Source organism: Sebastes fasciatus, chromosome 9 (assembly GCF_043250625.1).
Source record: "Sebastes fasciatus isolate fSebFas1 chromosome 9, fSebFas1.pri, whole genome shotgun sequence".
In the NCBI taxonomy this organism is placed as follows: Eukaryota; Metazoa; Chordata; class Actinopteri; order Perciformes; family Sebastidae; genus Sebastes; species Sebastes fasciatus.
The window spans coordinates 1,315,928-1,335,772 of NC_133803.1; the positions used below are offsets into that span (position 1 = coordinate 1,315,928).

General features: G+C 43.7%; 1 protein-coding gene across 3 annotated transcripts in view; it reads right to left on the minus strand.

Moving 5' to 3' along the window:
• Positions 1-8,240: 8,240 nt before the first annotated feature.
• LOC141773433 (rap1 GTPase-GDP dissociation stimulator 1-B) overlaps positions 8,241-19,845 on the minus strand; it is a 50,241-nt gene continuing 38,636 nt past the window's right edge. For 2 of the 3 annotated variants that reach the window (XM_074645255.1, XM_074645257.1), the window contains 2 exons: positions 19,292-19,420; positions 8,241-12,599 (listed from right to left, as the gene is read on the minus strand). In XM_074645255.1, the coding sequence (XP_074501356.1) occupies positions 12,472-12,599; positions 19,292-19,420 (257 nt within the window). In that variant the 3' untranslated portion in view covers positions 8,241-12,471. The remainder of the gene's footprint in view (positions 12,600-19,291; positions 19,421-19,845) is intronic. The other variant, XM_074645258.1, reaches the window with a different exon arrangement.

Here is a 19,845-nt window from a genome sequence, read left to right on the forward strand (position 1 = left end):
CTCCACCTACTGTACAAGAGTGTGTAACATCATGACTGTTACTCTGTGTCTCTTAAGAACATTAACAGTGCCTTCCTGCCTTCCTGGTGCCTTCAACCCCCTCACCCTCTGTTCCCAGTATCCATATCAAATCCCAATCCCGTCCCTCCTCTCTGATCTTTGTCTTTCAGCCTCATACATTTTACAATGAATTAGGATATGCTGCACATTTTCTGTATCACCACAATCCCCACACTTGTCACTGTTCCTTTTCCCCATTAAAGCCAAAGTGCTATTAAGACCCGTGTGATCCAGTCTGAGTCTTGTTATGATGATTTCTTCCCTTCTGTTCCTTTCTTTATATTTCTTTGTTATGACCGACTTTTGTATTCTGAAATATCCCCTTCTTTTCTGGTCCTCCTCCCATCTTTTCTACCATATCAAGATTCAAGATGTTTATTGTCACACCAGTTATACAAGTACAATCGTGTGAAATTATTTTTGCTGGGAAGCTCCATTAAGAAAACAGTAAGTTAAGTAGCAAAAAATAATATATTAAAAATAAAAACATAATAATGTTTTTACAAATAATATACAGTATAATAATAAAGGAAGTACTTGGTATATGGTAACAATAGAAGCAAAAAAAATAATATATATATATATATATATATACTGGGAAAAACTGGCAGAGCATTTTGGCAAATTTTTGCCAAGTTGGACATCATTGTGAAGGTAAATAAACAGGCTTTCCAACGATGTAAAATACAATGACCATTAGCATTGTAACAACAGAGAAATAATCCACCAAACCAAGTTTCCGAACTTTCTTTTCCCAGTATATATATATAAAATCTCCCTCTCACCCTTGTGAGGTGGTATCTGTGTCTTCCTCAAGCTCTGGTCCTCTACCAGAGGCCTGGGAGTTTGAGGGTTCTGCGCAGTATCTTAGGGTGCTTTCACATTAGGGATCTGGGCCCAGATCCGGGTACACTTGTCCTCAAAGTCCAGTTCGATTGATTAGTGTGAACGCTCCGTACCGTACTCTGGCACGGTTCGCGATCCGTACTGGAGTCCACTTGAAAAGGTGGTCTGGAGTAAATGGACATGCATTTAAATAGCGCTTTTCTAGTCTTCCGACCACTCAAAGCGAGTACGGATCATGTGGACTCAGGTACGGTTCGCATCATGTGTGAAAGCCAACTGTACCAAAACACGGAAGTGGACCGCTATTTAACGCAAGTAATGTTAGCAGTTAGCGAGTAGTTTTGAAAGGTCAAGCTTTTTTCAACGCCGCCGGTCTCCTCCGTAATCTGTATACATAAAACAGTTTCATATCTTTGTCTGTATCTGCGCACATCATGCGCCGATCTCATCCTCTGAGCTGCACCGCTGTGGATGATACAGCAGGAAGGCCGTCGAGAGGTTCCTTAAAATGTAGACAATTGGCGATGGGGTTGAGTGATGTTTGTTATTTTATTTAGCTGATTTAATGGTCTGTCTCTGAAGAACGAAAGTCGCTCAGCTGCTCAGCGGGCAGAGAGAGAGACGGGGTGGGGGGGGGGGAGAGACAACGTGTAGAGCGGCATATTTTCACATCAAACTCTGTGAAATAAGAGTTTATTTAAACCAAACCAGAGTTGGTGATTGTTGGAAAGACTAACGACAACAGTATAGGTGAGTTTTATTTAGTTTCTGTCCAGTTTGAATGAAATGTTTTATGATACTACGCTGCTAGAACAGCTGATCTCAACATAAACAAATACACGTGGATGATGACGCAAGTGTACTCGGGTAAGGAACAACTTTACTAATGTGAAAGCTGACCAGAGAGGGGGGGGGGGGGGGGGCAATCGTACTCGGGCACGGTACGGATCAATCGTACCTAATGTCAAAACGCCTTTAGCTGTTCCTAGGACTGAGCTCTTCTGGACTGAGACATCTGGATATGTCGTTCCTGGAATCTGCTGGAGCCACTCTCCCAGTTTGGGGGTCACAGACCCGAGTGCTCCTACTACCACGGGGACCACGTCGGCTTTGACCTTCCACATTTGTTCCAGCTGTTCTTTCAACCCTTGATACTTCTCAACGTTGCTGTCAGCTGGTATCGCCACATTTATCACCACTGCCCTCTTCTGCTGTTTGTCATCCAGCAGTATATGTCCGGTTGGTTAGCCAGCAGCTGCTTGTCAGTCTGGAATCTGAAGTCCCACAGGACCTTAGCCCTGTTGTTGTCAACCAACTTGGGTGGTATGACCCATTGGGATTTGGGTACTTCTAGTCCGTACTGGGTCCAGATGTTCCTGTACACTATCCCAGCCACTTGGTTGTGCCTCTCCATGTACGCTGATCCAGCTTGCATCTTACACCCTGCTACTATGTGCTGGACCGTCTCAGGGGCATCTTTGCACAGGCTGCACCTTGGGTCTGACCTACTATGGTAGATCCTGGTCTGATCTACTATGGTAGATCCTGGCCTCTATGGCCCTTGTGCTTGGGGCCTGTTCTTGTACTGCCATGATTAGTGCTTCTGTGCTGTCTGTCAGTCCAGCGTTTTCCAGCCATTGGTAGGTCTTCTTGATATCAGCCACTTCCTCTATCTGACGGTGGTAGATGCCATGTAAGGGCTTGTCCTTCCATGTTGTCTGCTCCTCTTCCTCTTCACTATCATCAGGTTTTCTGCTGTCTGAGGTATTCACTCATCATTTGGGGCCATCTTCTTGATGTACTCCTGGATTTTCGATGTTTCATCCTGGACAGTGGCTCTGACGCTCGCTAGACCTCGGCCTCCCTCTTTCCGCTTAGTGTATAGCCTTAGGGTGCTGGACTTGGGGTGAAACCCTCCATGCATGGTAAGGAGCTTTCTTGTCTTGATATCTGTGGTTTCTATCTCCTCCTTTGGCCAGCTTATGATCCCAGCTGGGTATCTGATGACTGGCAGTGCGTACATGTTGATAGCTCGGACCTTGTTCTTACCATTCAGCTGACTTCTCAGGACTTGTGTAGCACACAGCTCCTATCACTATAATTATACTGGACTAGAATCAGAAGATACGCATCGAACAGGAGGCAGAAAAAGTTATTTGCAATATCTAATGACCACAATAGACAAAAAGCTATGAACTGGTACCTTGTGTTTTAAAAAATAATAAACAAACAAAATGAATACCCATGAGTTCAGTATACAGATTAATTGCCCAAAGATGCTTCAGTTTCAACTCAGCAAAGAAATATTTCTTTTATCACACTCGGGGTTTGAACCACTGAGTTTTTACCAACTATTTTTTCTGACTGGGTGCACCCTAATATCAATAACTCAAAATCTCAATTCTCAATATTTGGATCCAACATTCAATGAGTAACAATATTAAAACAATAGCCAGGTTCAATATTATCACTTCTCAACTCGTTTCAACCTTACAATAATTCAATATTAACTGTTCCAGTAATAGACATTGTAACCAAGGCATCACAACACACCATATCCATAATATGAATATTCAGTCCATTCACTTTAACCAGTGTGATGGTTAACACTCAGTCTTTCACCGGCACAGGGAATGTGTTTCAGGGAGCACGAAGAGGGTAAATGTTTTCAAGTCAAGTAAAAAAAAAAGGATTAAGTCAGAGTCTGGGGTTTGAGGTTGTGCACGATGCTGGGAGTTGAGTGTAAAGGGTGGTGTAGCCATGTACAGTTTGGGATGTTTACCCTACCGCCGTGGCAGAAGAGAGGTAAGGTTGGCAGTTCTTGGCTCTGGGATCTTCACTCCAGGGATCTAGAAGTCGTCTGGGTTAGCTCGCCATCAACTTTGAATCACTCCAAAAAACCTGACCTGCAGTTATTGACATGGCCAGAATTGTTCATGAATCAATTGCATTTCTGATTCATCAGGAATAATAATTCCTTTAATTTCAACAACACATATTCATATAACATAGATTTTACAATCAACATATTTTAAATAACCTTCACAGTACATGAATTACAAATGAAACTGTGGTAAAATGAGACTGCATTTCTATCTTAACATAACATACTTTTTAAATTAAAACAAATAATATTACACGAATTATAAATTATAGTGTAAACCTGACACATTACTATTGCCTTCTTCTATGTCTGTCTTTTTATTTAAATCAAATTCACTATACCATGAAATAAAATACCTGACAAAACATAACTAATGTTGCTTCAGTATTAAACCGTTCAGCAGCTTTACTAGCCAGAGAAAACATTGGGCAATTAAACACTCTTTATGTCACGTTTTATATTCTTCCCAGTGCAGCTTTCATTGAGTTGAGCTCTACAACAGTTAGCTAAATGCACTGTTCATAGCTTAATGCTAAGTCTGTTAACTCTGGGCCTTTTCACTTGAACTTGTTAGCTTAGCACATCGTGGCACAGCATCGTGGCACAGCACTTATTTACTACAGCGACTCACCAATTCGGGAGTTTCTCTGTGTCGCTCAGCAGCTTTCAGTGAGCAGGGCCTCTCTCACACACACATCTACGAGCTTATAACAGAGCACAGACTTTTATCATTCTGATTTGACAACGTTATATTGTGTTTACAACTTTATCTGAGCTATATTTTTACCGTTCAGCAGCAGGTCCTCTTCCGACAGTGTCCCTCTAGCGTTTGAATAGAGTATACTGCCTAGCCTGCCTAGGGTGCGGTAGACCTGCGCCCTGATTGGCTAAGGCACCTCCGCGTGTTAACTCTTTGTGACCTGGGTTACACACTCCCCTCTTGAACCCATGCACTTCCCGTTGCATGTAGGCTGTGTAGTCATTACAGGGGGTGGTTGACCAAGAACTGAATCAGGACCATTAATCTCATCCAAAACATCACTATCAATTAGACCTTGGAATAGAGCTTGTACAAAAGAGATTAAAGGGTTCCCTATCTGAGGATAATGGAATCTCTTAGGTCTCTCTCTGTGTCTTTGTGATCGTCTGAGCAAGCTTTCAGCTTCCTGCTTTTCATGTTGACTGTCTTGTAGTTCAACATTTTGGTGTTCTCTGATTTCCATCTCTTCAGATAAAATGTTTTGTCCTTGATAGCTCTCCTCACCTCCAGATACGTCAGATGTGTGACATGACTCATCCGAAGACGTGTTTAAGACATCAACAGACTCACTAGGTGGTTTACATAGACTTGGATTTTCAGGTTCTGCTGAGACATTTTCTCCGTCAGGTAGGTTTTCCTGAGGTAAGTGATCAGGCAGAGTCTCGCCTTCAATTGAGATTATCTCAGCTGGGTCCTCCGCATCAGCAGGATCCATCACGTCCTGTTCTTCAGTATCTGGAATTTCAGGAGAATGAGGTTCTTCAACTGACTGATGGACGGAAGTGGATTCCAGCAGGGAGTCAGAGTTGAGATCAGGATTTGTCTTAGTAGTTCCCTCTCTCTTCCTGTTTGGGTGGTCGTGGACAGCAGGTAATATAGTGGTGCTCTGACAAGGAGGTTCACGGAACCAGTGGACTAAAAGTTCATCCTCCGGATCACTTAAATGATCAGCCTCGGTTTCACTGACACCTGCTGTCTGACGTTTTTTTGGCCTACGGACAGGTTTTGGCTGAGGAGGCTCCTTCTCTGCTGTCGCAGGGAAGAAACTACATCGAAGCAGGAGATCACGATGTAATGTCCGTGTGGGACCCTCTGTGTTTTCTGGCCTTAAAGTGTAGACTGGGAGGTCTCCAGCACGTTTTATACAATGTGGACATCAGCTTCCCACTTATCGGCAAGTTTGTGCTTGCCACGTAAGTGCACGTTTCTTACTAAGACCCTGTCTCCTATTTCAAGGCCTGATGCAGTCACTTTTCCATCAAATCTAGTCTTGTTTCTCTCTGCTACTTTCTGGGCATTTCGAGAAGCCAATTGATAGCTCTCTTCTAAGCGAGATCTGAGGTTCAGTACATACTGGGAATGAGATTTCTGCTGATCTTCTTTCAAGGGCAACCCATAAGCTAGGTCGACAGGCAGTCGGGGTTTACGCCCGAACATTAACTCATACGGAGTGAACCCTGTTACGTCATTACGTGTACAATTGTATGCATGCACTAAGGGTTTTACAAACTCCTTCCAGTGTGACCTCTGTTTGTTCTCCAATGTTCCCAACATGCCCAACAATGTTTCGACAGGGTTACCACGTGGTTGGTATGGGGTAGTTATGATCTTCTGAATACCTGCGACTTCACATAGCTCTTTGATCAGTTTAGATTCAAAATCAGGCCCTTGGTCGCTGTGCAACCGTTCAGGTATACCATAACAGACAATAAAGTTATCCCACAAACACTTAGCAACTGTCCTCGCTTTCTGATTAGATGTGGGAACAGCGATCGCAAACTTCGTGAAATGGTCAGATCCTGGTGGTGTGGATCAGTGAGTCGATTTCTCGCTCAGTCCTGGCGTACAGCTTGATGTCATCCATGTAGAGCAGGTGGCCGCTTAGCAATCAGTATCCGTAGCCACTCTTTGTGATGATCTGGCTGAGGGGGTTCAGGCCTATGCAGAACAGCAGCGGGGACAGAACATCTCCTTGGTATATGCCACACTTGATATTAACTTGGGCAATCGGCTTTGAGTTGGCCTCTAGGGCCGTCTTCCACAGTCCCGTTGAGTTCTTGATGTAGGCTCTTAGTGTTCTGTTGATGTTGTACAGTTCCAGGCATTCCAGTATCCATGTGTGTGGCATTGAGTCGTAGGCTTTCTTGTAGTCAATCCAGGCGGTGCACAGGTTGGTCTGCCTGTTCTTGCAGCCTCGGGCGACTGCTCTGTTGACCAGTAGCTGGTGCTTGGCTCCTCTGGTGATACTGCCAATTCCTTTCCGTGCCTCGCTCATGTACTTAGCCATGTGACTACTCATCTTAGCCGCTATGATGCCTGACAGGAGCTTCCGTGTTGTGCAGAGACATCGGCCGGTAGTTGGATGGGATGGTTCCCTTCTGGGGGTCCTTCATGATTAGGACTGCCCTGCCCTGGGTTAACCACTCCGGGTAGGTCCCATCCCTTAGCAGCTGGTTCATCTGTGCTGCTAGGCGTTCATGGAGTGCCGTTAGCTTCTTCAACCAGTATGTGTGGATCATGTCGGGGCCCGGTGCTGTACAGCTCTTCATCTTTGACACTCTTTCTTGGATGTCTGTCATTGAAATGATTACTGGTTCTTGTTCTGGGAGGTTGCTGTGGTCAGTTCTCAGGTCCACTAGCCATTGGGCACCGGTGTTGTGTGATGCTTCTTTCCCATATGCCTTTCCAGTATTTTTCCATCTCAGCTCTTGGTGGGTCTGACCGGCTGTTATTGCCCTGCCATTGAGAGAACACTTTGGCTGGTTCAGTAGAGAACATCCTGTTTATTCTACTGGCTTTTACCTCTTTGGTGTATCTCTTCAGCTGGGCGGCCAGAGCTGTTAACCTCTGTTTGGCAGTCTCTAGTGCCTCAGGTATGGAGAGCTTGTTGTATTTCCTGGGTACCCCTGTGTTCACAGGGCCGCGGCCATGTTGGATGTTTTTGAAGAAGGCCGGCTGTTGGAGGACCTCACTGGAGCATGGTGACGCTACGACCGGCTACGTGTTGTGAGACCGGAGTGGTCGGCTCCATGGCGGGTGAATGGAGTTGTCCTCGGAGGCGATGGATCGGGAGAACTGTGGCGACGGCGATGGACGAGCGGTGGAAGAGACTTTTGAGGCTGGCTGGACTCACACTTCTGGGCGACGTTACGATTGAGGGAAGCAGGATCTCGGCACGGAGACAAAGGTGGCCAGCGTGGAAGTATTTGGCTTCTGCCGCTGGTCTGCTGGCGTGAGCTGATGGAAACTTTGGACGCGGTCGTCCTGATTTCGACTGAATAGATGGTCATCCGATGGGGATGGTCAGACGAAGTCCGTACTCAAGATGAGGTGAGGGGACGGATGATGTTGCACATATATGGTTAAATTTTCTGTGTGCTCCGGGCGCTGTTCGTGCTCTGGGTTTGGGTGCAGAATACGAGAGCAGAACGGGGTGAGGCAGGTATTTATAGGAAATACGGGAAGTGTCACGTTGAGGCATGGTCCTGCTCCCGAAGTTCTGCTATTAGCTTCAATTAGATAGTGACCTCATCACTAATGTGTGGTTGTTAATTACAGGCAACATTGTTAATTATGATCAGCTGAGATAAACAAATCATTAATCATCTATGAGTCAAACACCTCACCCTGTTGTATATGTCAACATGAGAATGAAAGAAAATATGGATAAATAGACACCACATGAGGGAAGACAGTGCATAACTTTATTCTGCTCTCTCTAGAACAAAGCTCAGAAAATGTCAAATATGTCCTCCATGAAAAATATACAGATTTGTTCACAGATGCGAAGTGATATCTAGTCATGTATACGGAATATGTCAATACAGATATTACATAAAACATTACAACAGAACTGTTGCCTCATGTCCAATGCCAGATTATTCACTTTATGTTGTATAGAACACACATGCTCACCCTTTCTTATGGTGACCCAACTATAAATGATACTGAATTGCTTAGAGCACTGTTACACACTTATTTTATTAGAATTACAGTTATTATATATACAAATGCTTAATGGCTACAGTTCAAATATGTTGTGCATGTGGCTTTTTCACATTGTGCTTTATAGGATTCCTGTGTGAGATGGAAAACAGTCATGTTTGCTGTATAACATAAAACAGGAAGCGTTGTTAGCTGTGGTTGTGTTAGCTGTGGTTGTGTTAGCTGTTGTGTTAGCTGTGGTTGTGTTAGCTGTGGTTGTATTAGCTGTGATTGTGTTAGCTGTGGATATTGCCGTTACGCTGGAGCCACATGTGCAGGAAATTTGATAAATTGGGTAGACTGTAACAAAATAATAAACAGCAAGATGAATTAAAAATTTGTAAAAATGTTTTATATTCTTGATCATCCATTATTTGTCAATGCACCCTTTAAACATCGGCGGAAGCACAGTTGCAATGCAGATGTCTAGGCACCTGTCACTTATGTCATGTCATGATGGAGATTTTCATGTAAATGTGGCTGCAGGTTCCCCAACCCAAAAAGCCTTATCCTAGATTTGCGAAAACTCTTGCGAGACTCGCTGCCCAACAACCTTTCCTGCCTTACTTGTTCGAGGTCAATGCCTAACTTTAACCGTTCAAGGTCGATGCCTAACCTTAACCATTCAAGATCAATGCCTAACCTCAATCATTCAAGATCAATGCCTAACCTTAACCATTCAAGGTCAATGCCTAACCTCAACCATTCAAGGTCAATGCCTAACCTTAACCATTCAAGGTCAATGCCTAACTTTAACCATTCAAGGTCAATGCCTAACCTTAACCATTCAAGGTCAATGCCTAACCGTGACCATTCAAGGTCAATGCCTAACCTTAACCATTCAAGGTCAATGCCTAACCTTAACCATTCAAGGTCAATGCCTAACCTTAACCATTCGAGATCGATGCCTAACCTTAACCATTCAAGGTCAATGCCTAACTTTAACCATTCAAGGTCAATACCTAACCTTAACCATTCGAGATCAATGCCTAACCTTAACCATTCAAGGTCGATGCCTAACCTTAACCATTCGAGGTCAACGCCTAACCTTAACCATTCGAGGTCAATGCCTAACCTCAACCATTCAAGATCAATGTCTAACCTCAACCATTCAAGGTCAATGATACTTACACGTTTTGTTCAGCAAGATAATCTCCACTAATGAACACCACTTTATGATTTTTAAAGTGTGAATGTAATCAACAGAACTAAAAAGCTAATGTTATAAACCAACCACACCACGGTCACATGAGTGTGAGTATACACAACGAGGCTGTAAAGGAGGACGAGTCGGCGAGATGACGTTTAGTTGTCTCATTTAGCCACTTGGTAGCAACTGCATTTTTTAAGACACGTAAAAGTTTCAAAATTCAGAAGTGGGATATTTACTGATGTATTTTGTAGAACAAAATGTTAGAATCTCTTTAGCTTATCTTAACCACAGACCTTATTTCAGACATCTTACTAAAAACCCGTTGACTTCCAGACGAGGGAACAGGAAGTGTTAAAATGCTGACTCATTTCCGGGTTTTGGGACTCATTGCTGCAGCTCTCTATAAATTAGCTCCCACAGACAGACTCCCCCTCTCTTCTTAATAATCCTGTATTTTCTAGCATATTGTGAACATGACTTCAGGTTAGAGAGGATGATTCTTTTGCATGGGATTATAAACCGTACCAGAAGCTACGTTGGTTTCTTTTAACCATGACCAACAATAACCACGCAGCCTTTTCTTTAACTACATGACAACAACGGTTCTTGAAGCTTGATCAAGTTGTTTTTTAAACTCAATATTATGTTTCACCACTAACCTAAGTCATGTTTATGCCTTAAGTCTATGCAGATTTATTGCTTGTTAATGTGGCTGCATTAATAATTCTGTTCGAAACTGCTATTCAGAATGATGGTGACAGTTTACAGACTGGACAGTGTGGTTTGAAGTGTTTTGATGGTGGTTGAGCTGGTTATGTAGTAAAGATTCTGGTGATGGAAGAAGGGTTTGGTCACCTCGACCACGTTTCAGCCCGTAAAAAATACCTCACTCTTAAAATCAATTTTACACCACTGATTTTCAGAGATACTTAGAAAACAAGCCAAAAGCACTGTACATTCAGTTTGATATCAACAATCTTAGCCAGTGATTTTATTTATAACTGGAGTCATTGAAATTAAAATTAATTCAGAAATTCAAACTATAATGCTGGACAGATTTTTTAAACTTTCATATGTATTTTGTATAAAGCCTTTTATAATTAAGTTCCATGTGTTGATCATATGATGACAACTGAGCCATCTCCATGACAACAGAGCAAAGTCTATCCACTGATGGAGGCCATGAGATGAATTTCTTAAAGGTCCCACATTATGCTAATTTTCAGGTTCATACTTGTATTTTATGTTTCTACTAGAACATGTTTACATACTGTAATGTAAAAAAAAAACTTTATTTTTCTCATACTGTCTGTCTGGATATACCTGTATTTACCCTCTGTCTGAAACGCTCAGTTTTAGCGCATTTTGACGGAATTGCAACAGAATTGCATTGCTAGGCAACAGTTTGGGTCCATGTGTACTTCCTGTCAGCTGATGACATTCACATACACTGCAACCAGGAATAAACTGGGACACATTTAGAATGTTTAAGTTTAAAATTGTGTAAAGGGTCTAAATTGTATATTCATGACATCACGCATGGGCAGAAATCCTGACAGCTTGTTTCAAATGCAGAGTTTCTGAATACGGGCTGTGTGTATTTTCCTGTGGATTGAGTGTTTCGGTACTTTCACAGTATTTATATAGGACTTAAGCCTGCTTTATAATGAAAAAAAAAACATGAAAATCTCACTTTTTTATAATATGGGACCTTTAAATGAAAGCATTAAATAATTTGACTCTATACTAGTGGAGGCCAAAGAAGGTGATGTCAGTCTATCTGTCTATTCACCGACCGCTTTGGTCCAGAACAAGATACCACAAAACTACTGGCCAGATAGGTTTTTTGAAAACTTAAGACTGGATTTTCAATAACATACTGTATTTTGTGGATATTCATGATCCCCAGAAGATGAATACGTCTGATTTTGCAGACAGCCACCATGAAAGCCCTTTGCACACTGGGCCATTTTGTGTGATTAATTCACATATCAATACATTTTTCCGAACTGTTATACTTTAACTGTTGTACTTTAACTTTTATACTTTAACTGTTGTACTTTAACTGTTATACTTTAACTGTTGTACTTTAACTGTTATACTTTAACTTTTATACTTTAACTGTTGTACTTTAACTGTTGTACTTTAACTGTTATACTTTAACTTTTATACTTTAACTGTTGTACTTTAACTGTTATACTTTAACTGTTGTACTTTAATTGTTGTACTTTAACTGTTGTACTTTAATTGTTGTTCTTTAACTGTTGTACTTTAACTGTTGTACTTTAACTGTTGTACTTTAATTGTTGTACTTTAACTCTTGTACTTTAACTCTTGTACTTTCACACAGAACATGAACATTTCGGGGCAAAAAAGCGATGTCTTTATTTTTCAGAACAAGGTTGATTTTTCTGAGCTTTTGCACTGCGTATAAAGGCATCAACCAATCACGTTGTGCGTAGTCTCGCATAGCCAGACCCATCTCCACAGCACTGTCAGTGCTAAAGAAAGTTCTGGCTCCACACATTCTCATTCTCGTATATCGGGAAAACACGCCCTTGCTTGTTTGTATTTCTTTAAACCTGGTAGATTGCAATGGAAAATGATTGGTTTTGCTTGTCCTTAATTAGTAATTATTGTCACACAACAGGAGACATTTTGAGAAGCCATTTCAGTATATAGAAGTATCTGTGCAGTAAGATCATTTGAATCAAAGTATGCCGTTGAATAAGCAGGATGAATCCATACATCAGATCAGATCCTGGGTTGCTGCAGCGTGCTGGTTTAGCTGGTGTCACTGAGAGTGGCCAGTATGGAGCTGGCCTGCGAGGCAAGTTTACTGCTGCTGTGAACCGTAAGTTTACTGAGGCTTTCCTTCATATTCACAGAGTTCAACTCCACCTTCATCACACCTAGGGCAGACAAGGATGGAGAGAAGAAGAGAGAGAAGTGTGAGAAGGATTGCAGCCAGTAGTGGAGGTACATATTATTGTATTCTCTGAACAGCTGTGTTGTGTGCATGTGTGGATTGTGTGTCTTATGATGTTTCCATCTGTCTTTTAAAATGAGCAACATAACACAAGAGGCTTTTTTCTCAAGAGCACAACAGAAGAATAGACACACTCATGCCGTCAGGACTTGTGATCATCAGTTCAACAGGCCATAGAAAGAACCAGGGTGGCAACATCCCAGCTGACTGACAATGCTGCTCAACTGTCTGAAACTGCAGTCCTTCTTATGGTCACTGGAGGCTGGTTCCAACCAGACATCAACTGTACTGAGAACACCCAACTTCTCTCTCAAGACAAAAAGAAATATCAGTGTCTCAATAGTGAGTTTCAATACATCTTCATGTGTCTTTCTGACCATTTTATTCATTATTTAGGTATTCAATTTAAAGAAGGAATAAAGTGGCTACTGCCTGCTCGTCTCTTCTTAGCTTCACTCAGGCTTCTGGGAATCGAGGTCTGTGTTGTAAAACATCCATTCAGAAATCTGTGGGTCCTACCAGTGACTGTCAACCTTTGTTTTTCTATCCCCGTGTCATAACTGGATGCCGCGTGAGTGAGCATCAGCGACAAAATCAGCTTGATCACATTGTTTTCTATTGGAGTGCTCTTACTGGCCGTGAGCAACGCGGTGCGACGCAGCACGACGCAGTACTGTCGCTCGTGTTGAGAGTTCTGAAACCTGGACAAGGAACCGCTGATTAGTTTATATAAAATGAGCCGTCAGGGGAGAAAACCGGGTCAATTGTCCTGGAAGTAAATGAGGACATTGAGCACAAGTATTGATAATCGCAGTTATATGCGATGTATTCACCAGAGAAAAATATTATGAGGTACCTGGTGTCAAGACATGTGACAGCCCCCTGACTAATGGTTCATACTAAACACAAACACACAGCACAAAAGAGACAACTATAGAAACTCAGGGAAATATGAGCTGTCACTACAGTATCTCAGTAAGAAGCCACGTTTTGATCCGCTCCCATTAAACGTCTGTGTGTTTTTAATCTAGCTCAGTAGAAAAAACGGAGAGAAAGTACAGTAGGCCTACAAATCAGGTGCATTAAGACCGAAGAGAGGACCAAGAGAGTCAGAAAAGCAGCCTGTGCTCCTCTTACATCTCACTTCTTCTACCTGTTTGGATTATTTTGTTCAGTATTGTGGAAAACACAATGGACTAATGTTACACTACAGCAGGCTGAGCAGGGACAACAACTGGTGAGCCAAACATCCACATTTAGTATTTATTAACTTAAATTGTTGTTCTGAAGACATCAGTCAGAATGTTCGATTAATGTGTTGTTTAACTGCCTGGCTACTGTATCTCTGCACCTGTCTGTGTCACTGCCTGTGGTGTTGTCGCATCCCGAGTAGGAGCAAGATGCACGGCGGGCTATATTGTATGTCATTTCCAGTAAATATCACAATATAAAACGTGTTTCTGTTTTAAAAGGTAGGCTACAAACATAGATAGAAAGTACTACTAACCCATCTGTGAAGTGGTTACGTCCGGTTACGTCTTCAGGCTGATATGGAGCACACGGCTGATATGTACGTGGTTTACATGACGTAGGACAGAAGTGCATCATTTAACGGATTCAGTGTGGACAGAGAGCGTCAGATGCTACGCGATGCGGTGTGATAGTCAGATACTCACGTCCAGTTATGACACGGTGTATGATTGGACTACACCTGAGAGTGAGAAGACTAATGTAAGGTCAGGGTTCAACATGTGGTGGTTGGATCACTCTTGTTGAGAAGAAACAGCCAGATGGAGATGGATAACTTCACTGTTCACACTTTATCAGTTTCACAACAACAAGGAGGATGGAAAGAGGAGATGTCATGCGTCATCAACCCGTCATATCTTTGGGGTACAGCACATGCACAGTAAAATCTCGCCTGCACTCTCTGAAATTGAGCCAATCGCAACGCACGACTGCAGCTTCACTTACACTGCACATGTGTTATAACCCCGTACCCCAAGACCTATGTACCAGCCTCTTTCAATAGGCCTTGGTTCCTAACTCACATGTGACTGAACTAACCAATCACAAGCTAGGAGGACCTAGACTGAGGTAAATGTGAGATTCGTAGGTGTGAGAATGTGAGAAATGTAGATTCAGCATATTATTGTAACCGATTAAAGTATGAACATGTATGTAACAGAATGTAAATAATGAACTGTGTAAACATAACTCACCATTAACTCAGATATATGAATTAACCTCACATCTGAACTATACATTTCCTCCCTTGCTCACAAAAGAAACGTCCTTCTTTCACATATGCAGAAACAAGTAACTGCTAATCAACAAAGATCAAAGCAACAGTCTCATTTCAGAACACAGTCCAGGTGTGGCAGAGGGGACAGAGTCGGACTGGCTAATTAGCACTTGGCCAGATGGGGAGCAGTCAAACCCTGAGTCCATAGTGGTGGAGGTGGGTGGGGACAGTGGGCTGGGGGCTGGCAGATCTGAGGGGCCAATGAGGGAGCACCGCTGCAGCCAGGTATTTTGTAGCTCTTCCTTGCTGCAGACTTTGAAGGTTTAAAGGGCAAAGGCACCTGACAATGCAGGTAAGTAAGGGAGTTGGGGCTGAAACTTGTTGTAGAGCGAGGGCTGGTGTTGTAAGCCAAAGCAGCTTGGATAAGGCAGTCATCCAATTCACCAGGCTGCTAAAGAAGTGACTTAGGGCGTTTTCATATTAGGTACGATTGATCCGTACCGTGCCCGAGTACGATTGCCCCCCCCCTCTCCGGTCAGCTTTCACATTAGTAAAGTTGTTCCGTACCCGAGTACACTTGCGTCATCATCCATGTGTATTTGTATATGTTGAGATCAGCTGTTCTAGCAGCGTAGTATCATAAAACACTTCATTCAAACTGGACAGAAACTAAATAAAACTCACCTATACTGTTGTCGTTAGTCTTTCCAACAATCACCAACTCTGGTTTGGTCTAAATAAACTCTGATTTCACAGAGTTTGATGTGAAAACTCCCCCCCCCCGACCTCGTCTCTCTCTCTCTCTGCCCGCTGAGCAGCTGAGCGTCTTTCGTTCTTCAGAGACAGACCATTAAATCAGCTAAATAAAATAACAAACATCGCCCGACCCGAGCGCCTATTGTCTATATTTTAAGGAACCTCTCGCCGGCCTTCCCGCTGTATCTTCCACGGCGGTGCAGCTCAGAGGATGAGATCGGCGCATGATGTGCGCAGAAACAGACATAGATATGAAACTGTTTTATGTATACCGATATCGGAGGAGACCGGAGGCGTTGAAAACAGCCTGACCTTTCAAAACTACTCGCTAACTGCTAACATTACTCGCGTTTAATAGCTGTATTCACACTTCCGTGTTTCGGTACGGTTGGCTTTCACACCTGATGGAACCGTACCCGAGTCCACATTATCCGTACTCCAGACCACCTTTTCAAGTGGACTCGGGTACGGATCGACGAACCGTGCCAGCGTACGGTACGGAGCGTTCACATTAATCAATCGAACTGGACTTTGAGGACAAGTGTACTCGGATCCGGGCCCGGGTCCCTGATGTGAAAGCGCCCTTAGCTAACTGATCACTGAGTGTTCTGTTGAATCTCTCAACCATGCTGTCACACTGAGGATGATACAGGCTGGTTTGTGTGTTCTGGATGCCCAGCAGTTGACACAGGTGTTTCACCATAACCTGTGTGCAGCATTTCTGGAATACAGATGATGTTCACAGATGAAGTTTTCAAACAATCATTTTGTGACTATTGTGGAGCGCTGGTCTGGAATGGCATAGAGGTTGACATACTTGGAGAAATAATCTTGAATGACAAGCACATACCCGTTGCCACGACTTGTGATGGGAAGCTCAAGTATGTCAGCGTGACCTTTTGGAATGGCTCAGTAGAAACAGTTGTTTTCATTGGAGCTCTCTGGTGAGGTGTAGGTCCCCGTCTTGCATCACATGGAGGACATTGCTTAATTGCTTACACAGCATCTTGATGTCACGTGACATGAATGGCCAGAAGCACAGTTGCTGAGCACATTTCAGGACTTTATCTGCAGACAGATGTGCAGCTGCTGGATTTTCATGCAGCATCTGTAGAACTGTGTCTTTGAAGGCATGAGGGACAACAACTTGATGCAGCACTGACCTGTGGATGGTTTGAAAACTTTACGACAGAGCAAACCATTATGAAAGGTAAGCCTGCGATACCCTGGTCAAAGTGCTTTCTCAGCAGGTGTGTGTTTTTTCATGCGTCGCTCTGGTGGTTTCTGACCTTTAGCTTCCCAGCTAATGACCTCTGACAGCATGGAGTCTTGTTGCTGTTCCCTTTTCAGATGGTCCTCAGAGAGCTGAAGCATGAATATGGAGGAGACAGACTGTGTAAGCACACTGTTAGTCTGGACCAGGAGGCTGTGGTCTAGTCAGGTTATAGGAAACTGGCTTTGGATCAGCATCACAGGAGCTGTGGTGATGTACAGAACTGACTTACAGGACTGAAGTGTCTCTTGCCAGATTGTAGACTGAAAGCAGGTGTGCAGTAGGCGCTTTGCTCTGTAGGCCTGGTGTCAGCAGGTCGATGGGACATTGCATCTGCATTGAGGTGACTGTGCCATCTTTGTAAATAACAGTCCGTTCAAAAGGCTCAAGTTTAAGAGACCGGCGTGCAAGACGACAAGTTCTGTCATTGCCAATGGATATTTTACTGACACCCAACGGCCTTCTCAACGGCTCTCTGGGCCGTCCTCCGGAGAGTTTCTGCCCATCTACCTGCCCCCAGACCATCCGCCTAAGTTTCCCTGCTCTGCTCTGCCCCCAGACCATCCGCCTGAGTTTCACTGCTCTGTTCTGCCCCCAGGTTGTCTGCATGAGTTTCCCTGCTCTGCTCTGCCCCCAGGTTGTCTGCATGAGTTTGCCTGCTCTGCTCTGCCCCCAGGTTGTCTGCCTGTGTTTGCCTGCTCTGCCCTGCCCCCAGGTTGTCTGCCTGAGTTTCCCTGCTCTGCCCTGCCCCCAGGTTGTCTGCCTGAGTTTCCCTGCTCTGCCCTGCCCCCAGGTTGTCTGCCTGAGTTTCCCTGCTCAGCCCTGCCCCCACGTTGTCTGCCTGAGTTTCCCTGCTGTGCCCTGCCCCCAGGTTGTCTGCCTGAGTTTCCCTGCTGTGCCCTGCCCCCGGGTTGTCTGCCTGAGTTTCCCTGCTGTGCCCTGCCCCCGGGTTGTCTGCCTGAGTTTCCCTGCCCTGCCCTGCCCCCAGGTTGTCTGCCTGAGTTTCCCTGCTCTGCCCTGCCCTCGGGTTGTCTGCTGGGATCTCATGCACTGCCCCTTTCCAGCCTCCAGGCTACCTGTTCCTCAAATCATGTCTGGTTTACTTCCGGTCTTTGTGTTTTCCCGTATTTGTGATTGTCTGCCCCGCCCTGACTTGCTTCACCTGTGTCTAACCATCCTGTATTTAGTCTTTGTGCTTTTCCTCTTTCAGTATCCAGTCGTCTGCCTTTGTCTGTTGTTTGTCCCTGCCTTGTTGGATTCCTGCCGTATTCCTAGTTGACTTATTTGTCACGTAACTTATGTATTTAAGTAACATCACTTCCATAGTTCTTTAAACCTAAAAGTAGACTTCTATCTGTCTATTTATCTATCTATCTATCTATCTATCTACCTATCTATCTATCTATCTATCTATCTCATTTCCATTCTGTCTGTGGAATACTACAATGGGCGGAGAATGGAATTAGGGCAGTTCTATTCACTATATATTTACTATACTGTCTGTGTGTCTGTCTGTCTATCGGTCTCTCTCTGTTTCAGTGTAACGGATAGCGCCGCTCCTACACACAACAAACAGCGCTGTCCATGGCTCCAAAACAAGCTAAGCAATATTCACATCATGTATCTCAGTCAATAATATTGTTTTTGCTATTTTTCTATAGATACATAAAGATTAAACAGAGGGGGCAAAATATACAACTGACGGGGCTAAGCCCCCTTAAGACCCCTTGTGGCAGTAGAACTAAAATTGCTATGTGCATGTGATTCAGGCGCATGCATGTCAATGAGCCGGGCATCACACGTCAAGTTCGCACAGGAGCTCACAACCCCCTTTCGACGGCCCTGTGTGACCACAGATATTGTTTGATCATTTGTGATTTCGAGCTGGAAGCTGAAAATACAATGACCAATGTGTAGGACCTAGGTGGATTTATTGGCAGATCTGGAATATAATGTTCAGAATTATGTTTTCATTAGTGTATAATCACCTGAAACCAAGAATCGTGTTTCTGTTTGCTTAGAATGAGCTGTCTAATCTCCATAGGGAGCAGGTCCTCTTCACGGAGTCCTCCGTATTGCTCCTCCATGTTTCTACAGTAGTAGTAGCAACCAAACTCTGGCTCTAGACAGAGACTTTCCCCTTTTACATTACCTGGAGGCCACCGTAGTTCTCCAACATGCTCGGAGAGGGAGGGGGCAAGCGATCTCACTGTTGGATGCCAATAAATCCTACACATTGCTCCTTCAATGCGCCACTGCAGAACACTGCAGATTGCACAGATGTTGCTGAAAGACATGCTGAAAATAATTTCTATGAATGTGTGTAAAGTCAAACACATACTGGAGTTAGCCAGGCTGCAGATGAGACCTAAAGCACTGAACTTGACTTCGACTGCCCCTACAGGATCCTCCAACATCTTTTTCAGCATGGACAACAGCTCCGCCTCCCCAAACGGGTCCTTCATCGACTCTGTGGTCACAAACATAAAAACATATAGATAAACACACATATACATGCATACATGAAGGTGTCATGACATTAGCTCATGAAATAAACCCAAAGAGTTAGTAGTTTGAAGTGGTTAGTCCTCTGTATTCCTTGGTGTAGCCCATTGATTGCATCTGCCTGCATCTATGTCATTACGCGCTCTAGAGTGACCCTAAGGGTTCACGTCTCCATTTGTTTTGGAAGTTTTGCATTCTCTTGCGATGTTTTTGTGTTCTCTTGATACTATAAGAAAACAGTTGCTCTCGGGTTTTCCCTGCTGTTTTTGTATATCCCTCTTATTTTTTGTTTGGTTTTAGCTTAAAGGAACAGTGTGTAGGATCTGGCGGTATCTAGCGGTGAGGTTGCAGATTAAAAATCTCCAGTGTGCCAAGCGTGTAGGATTGCTA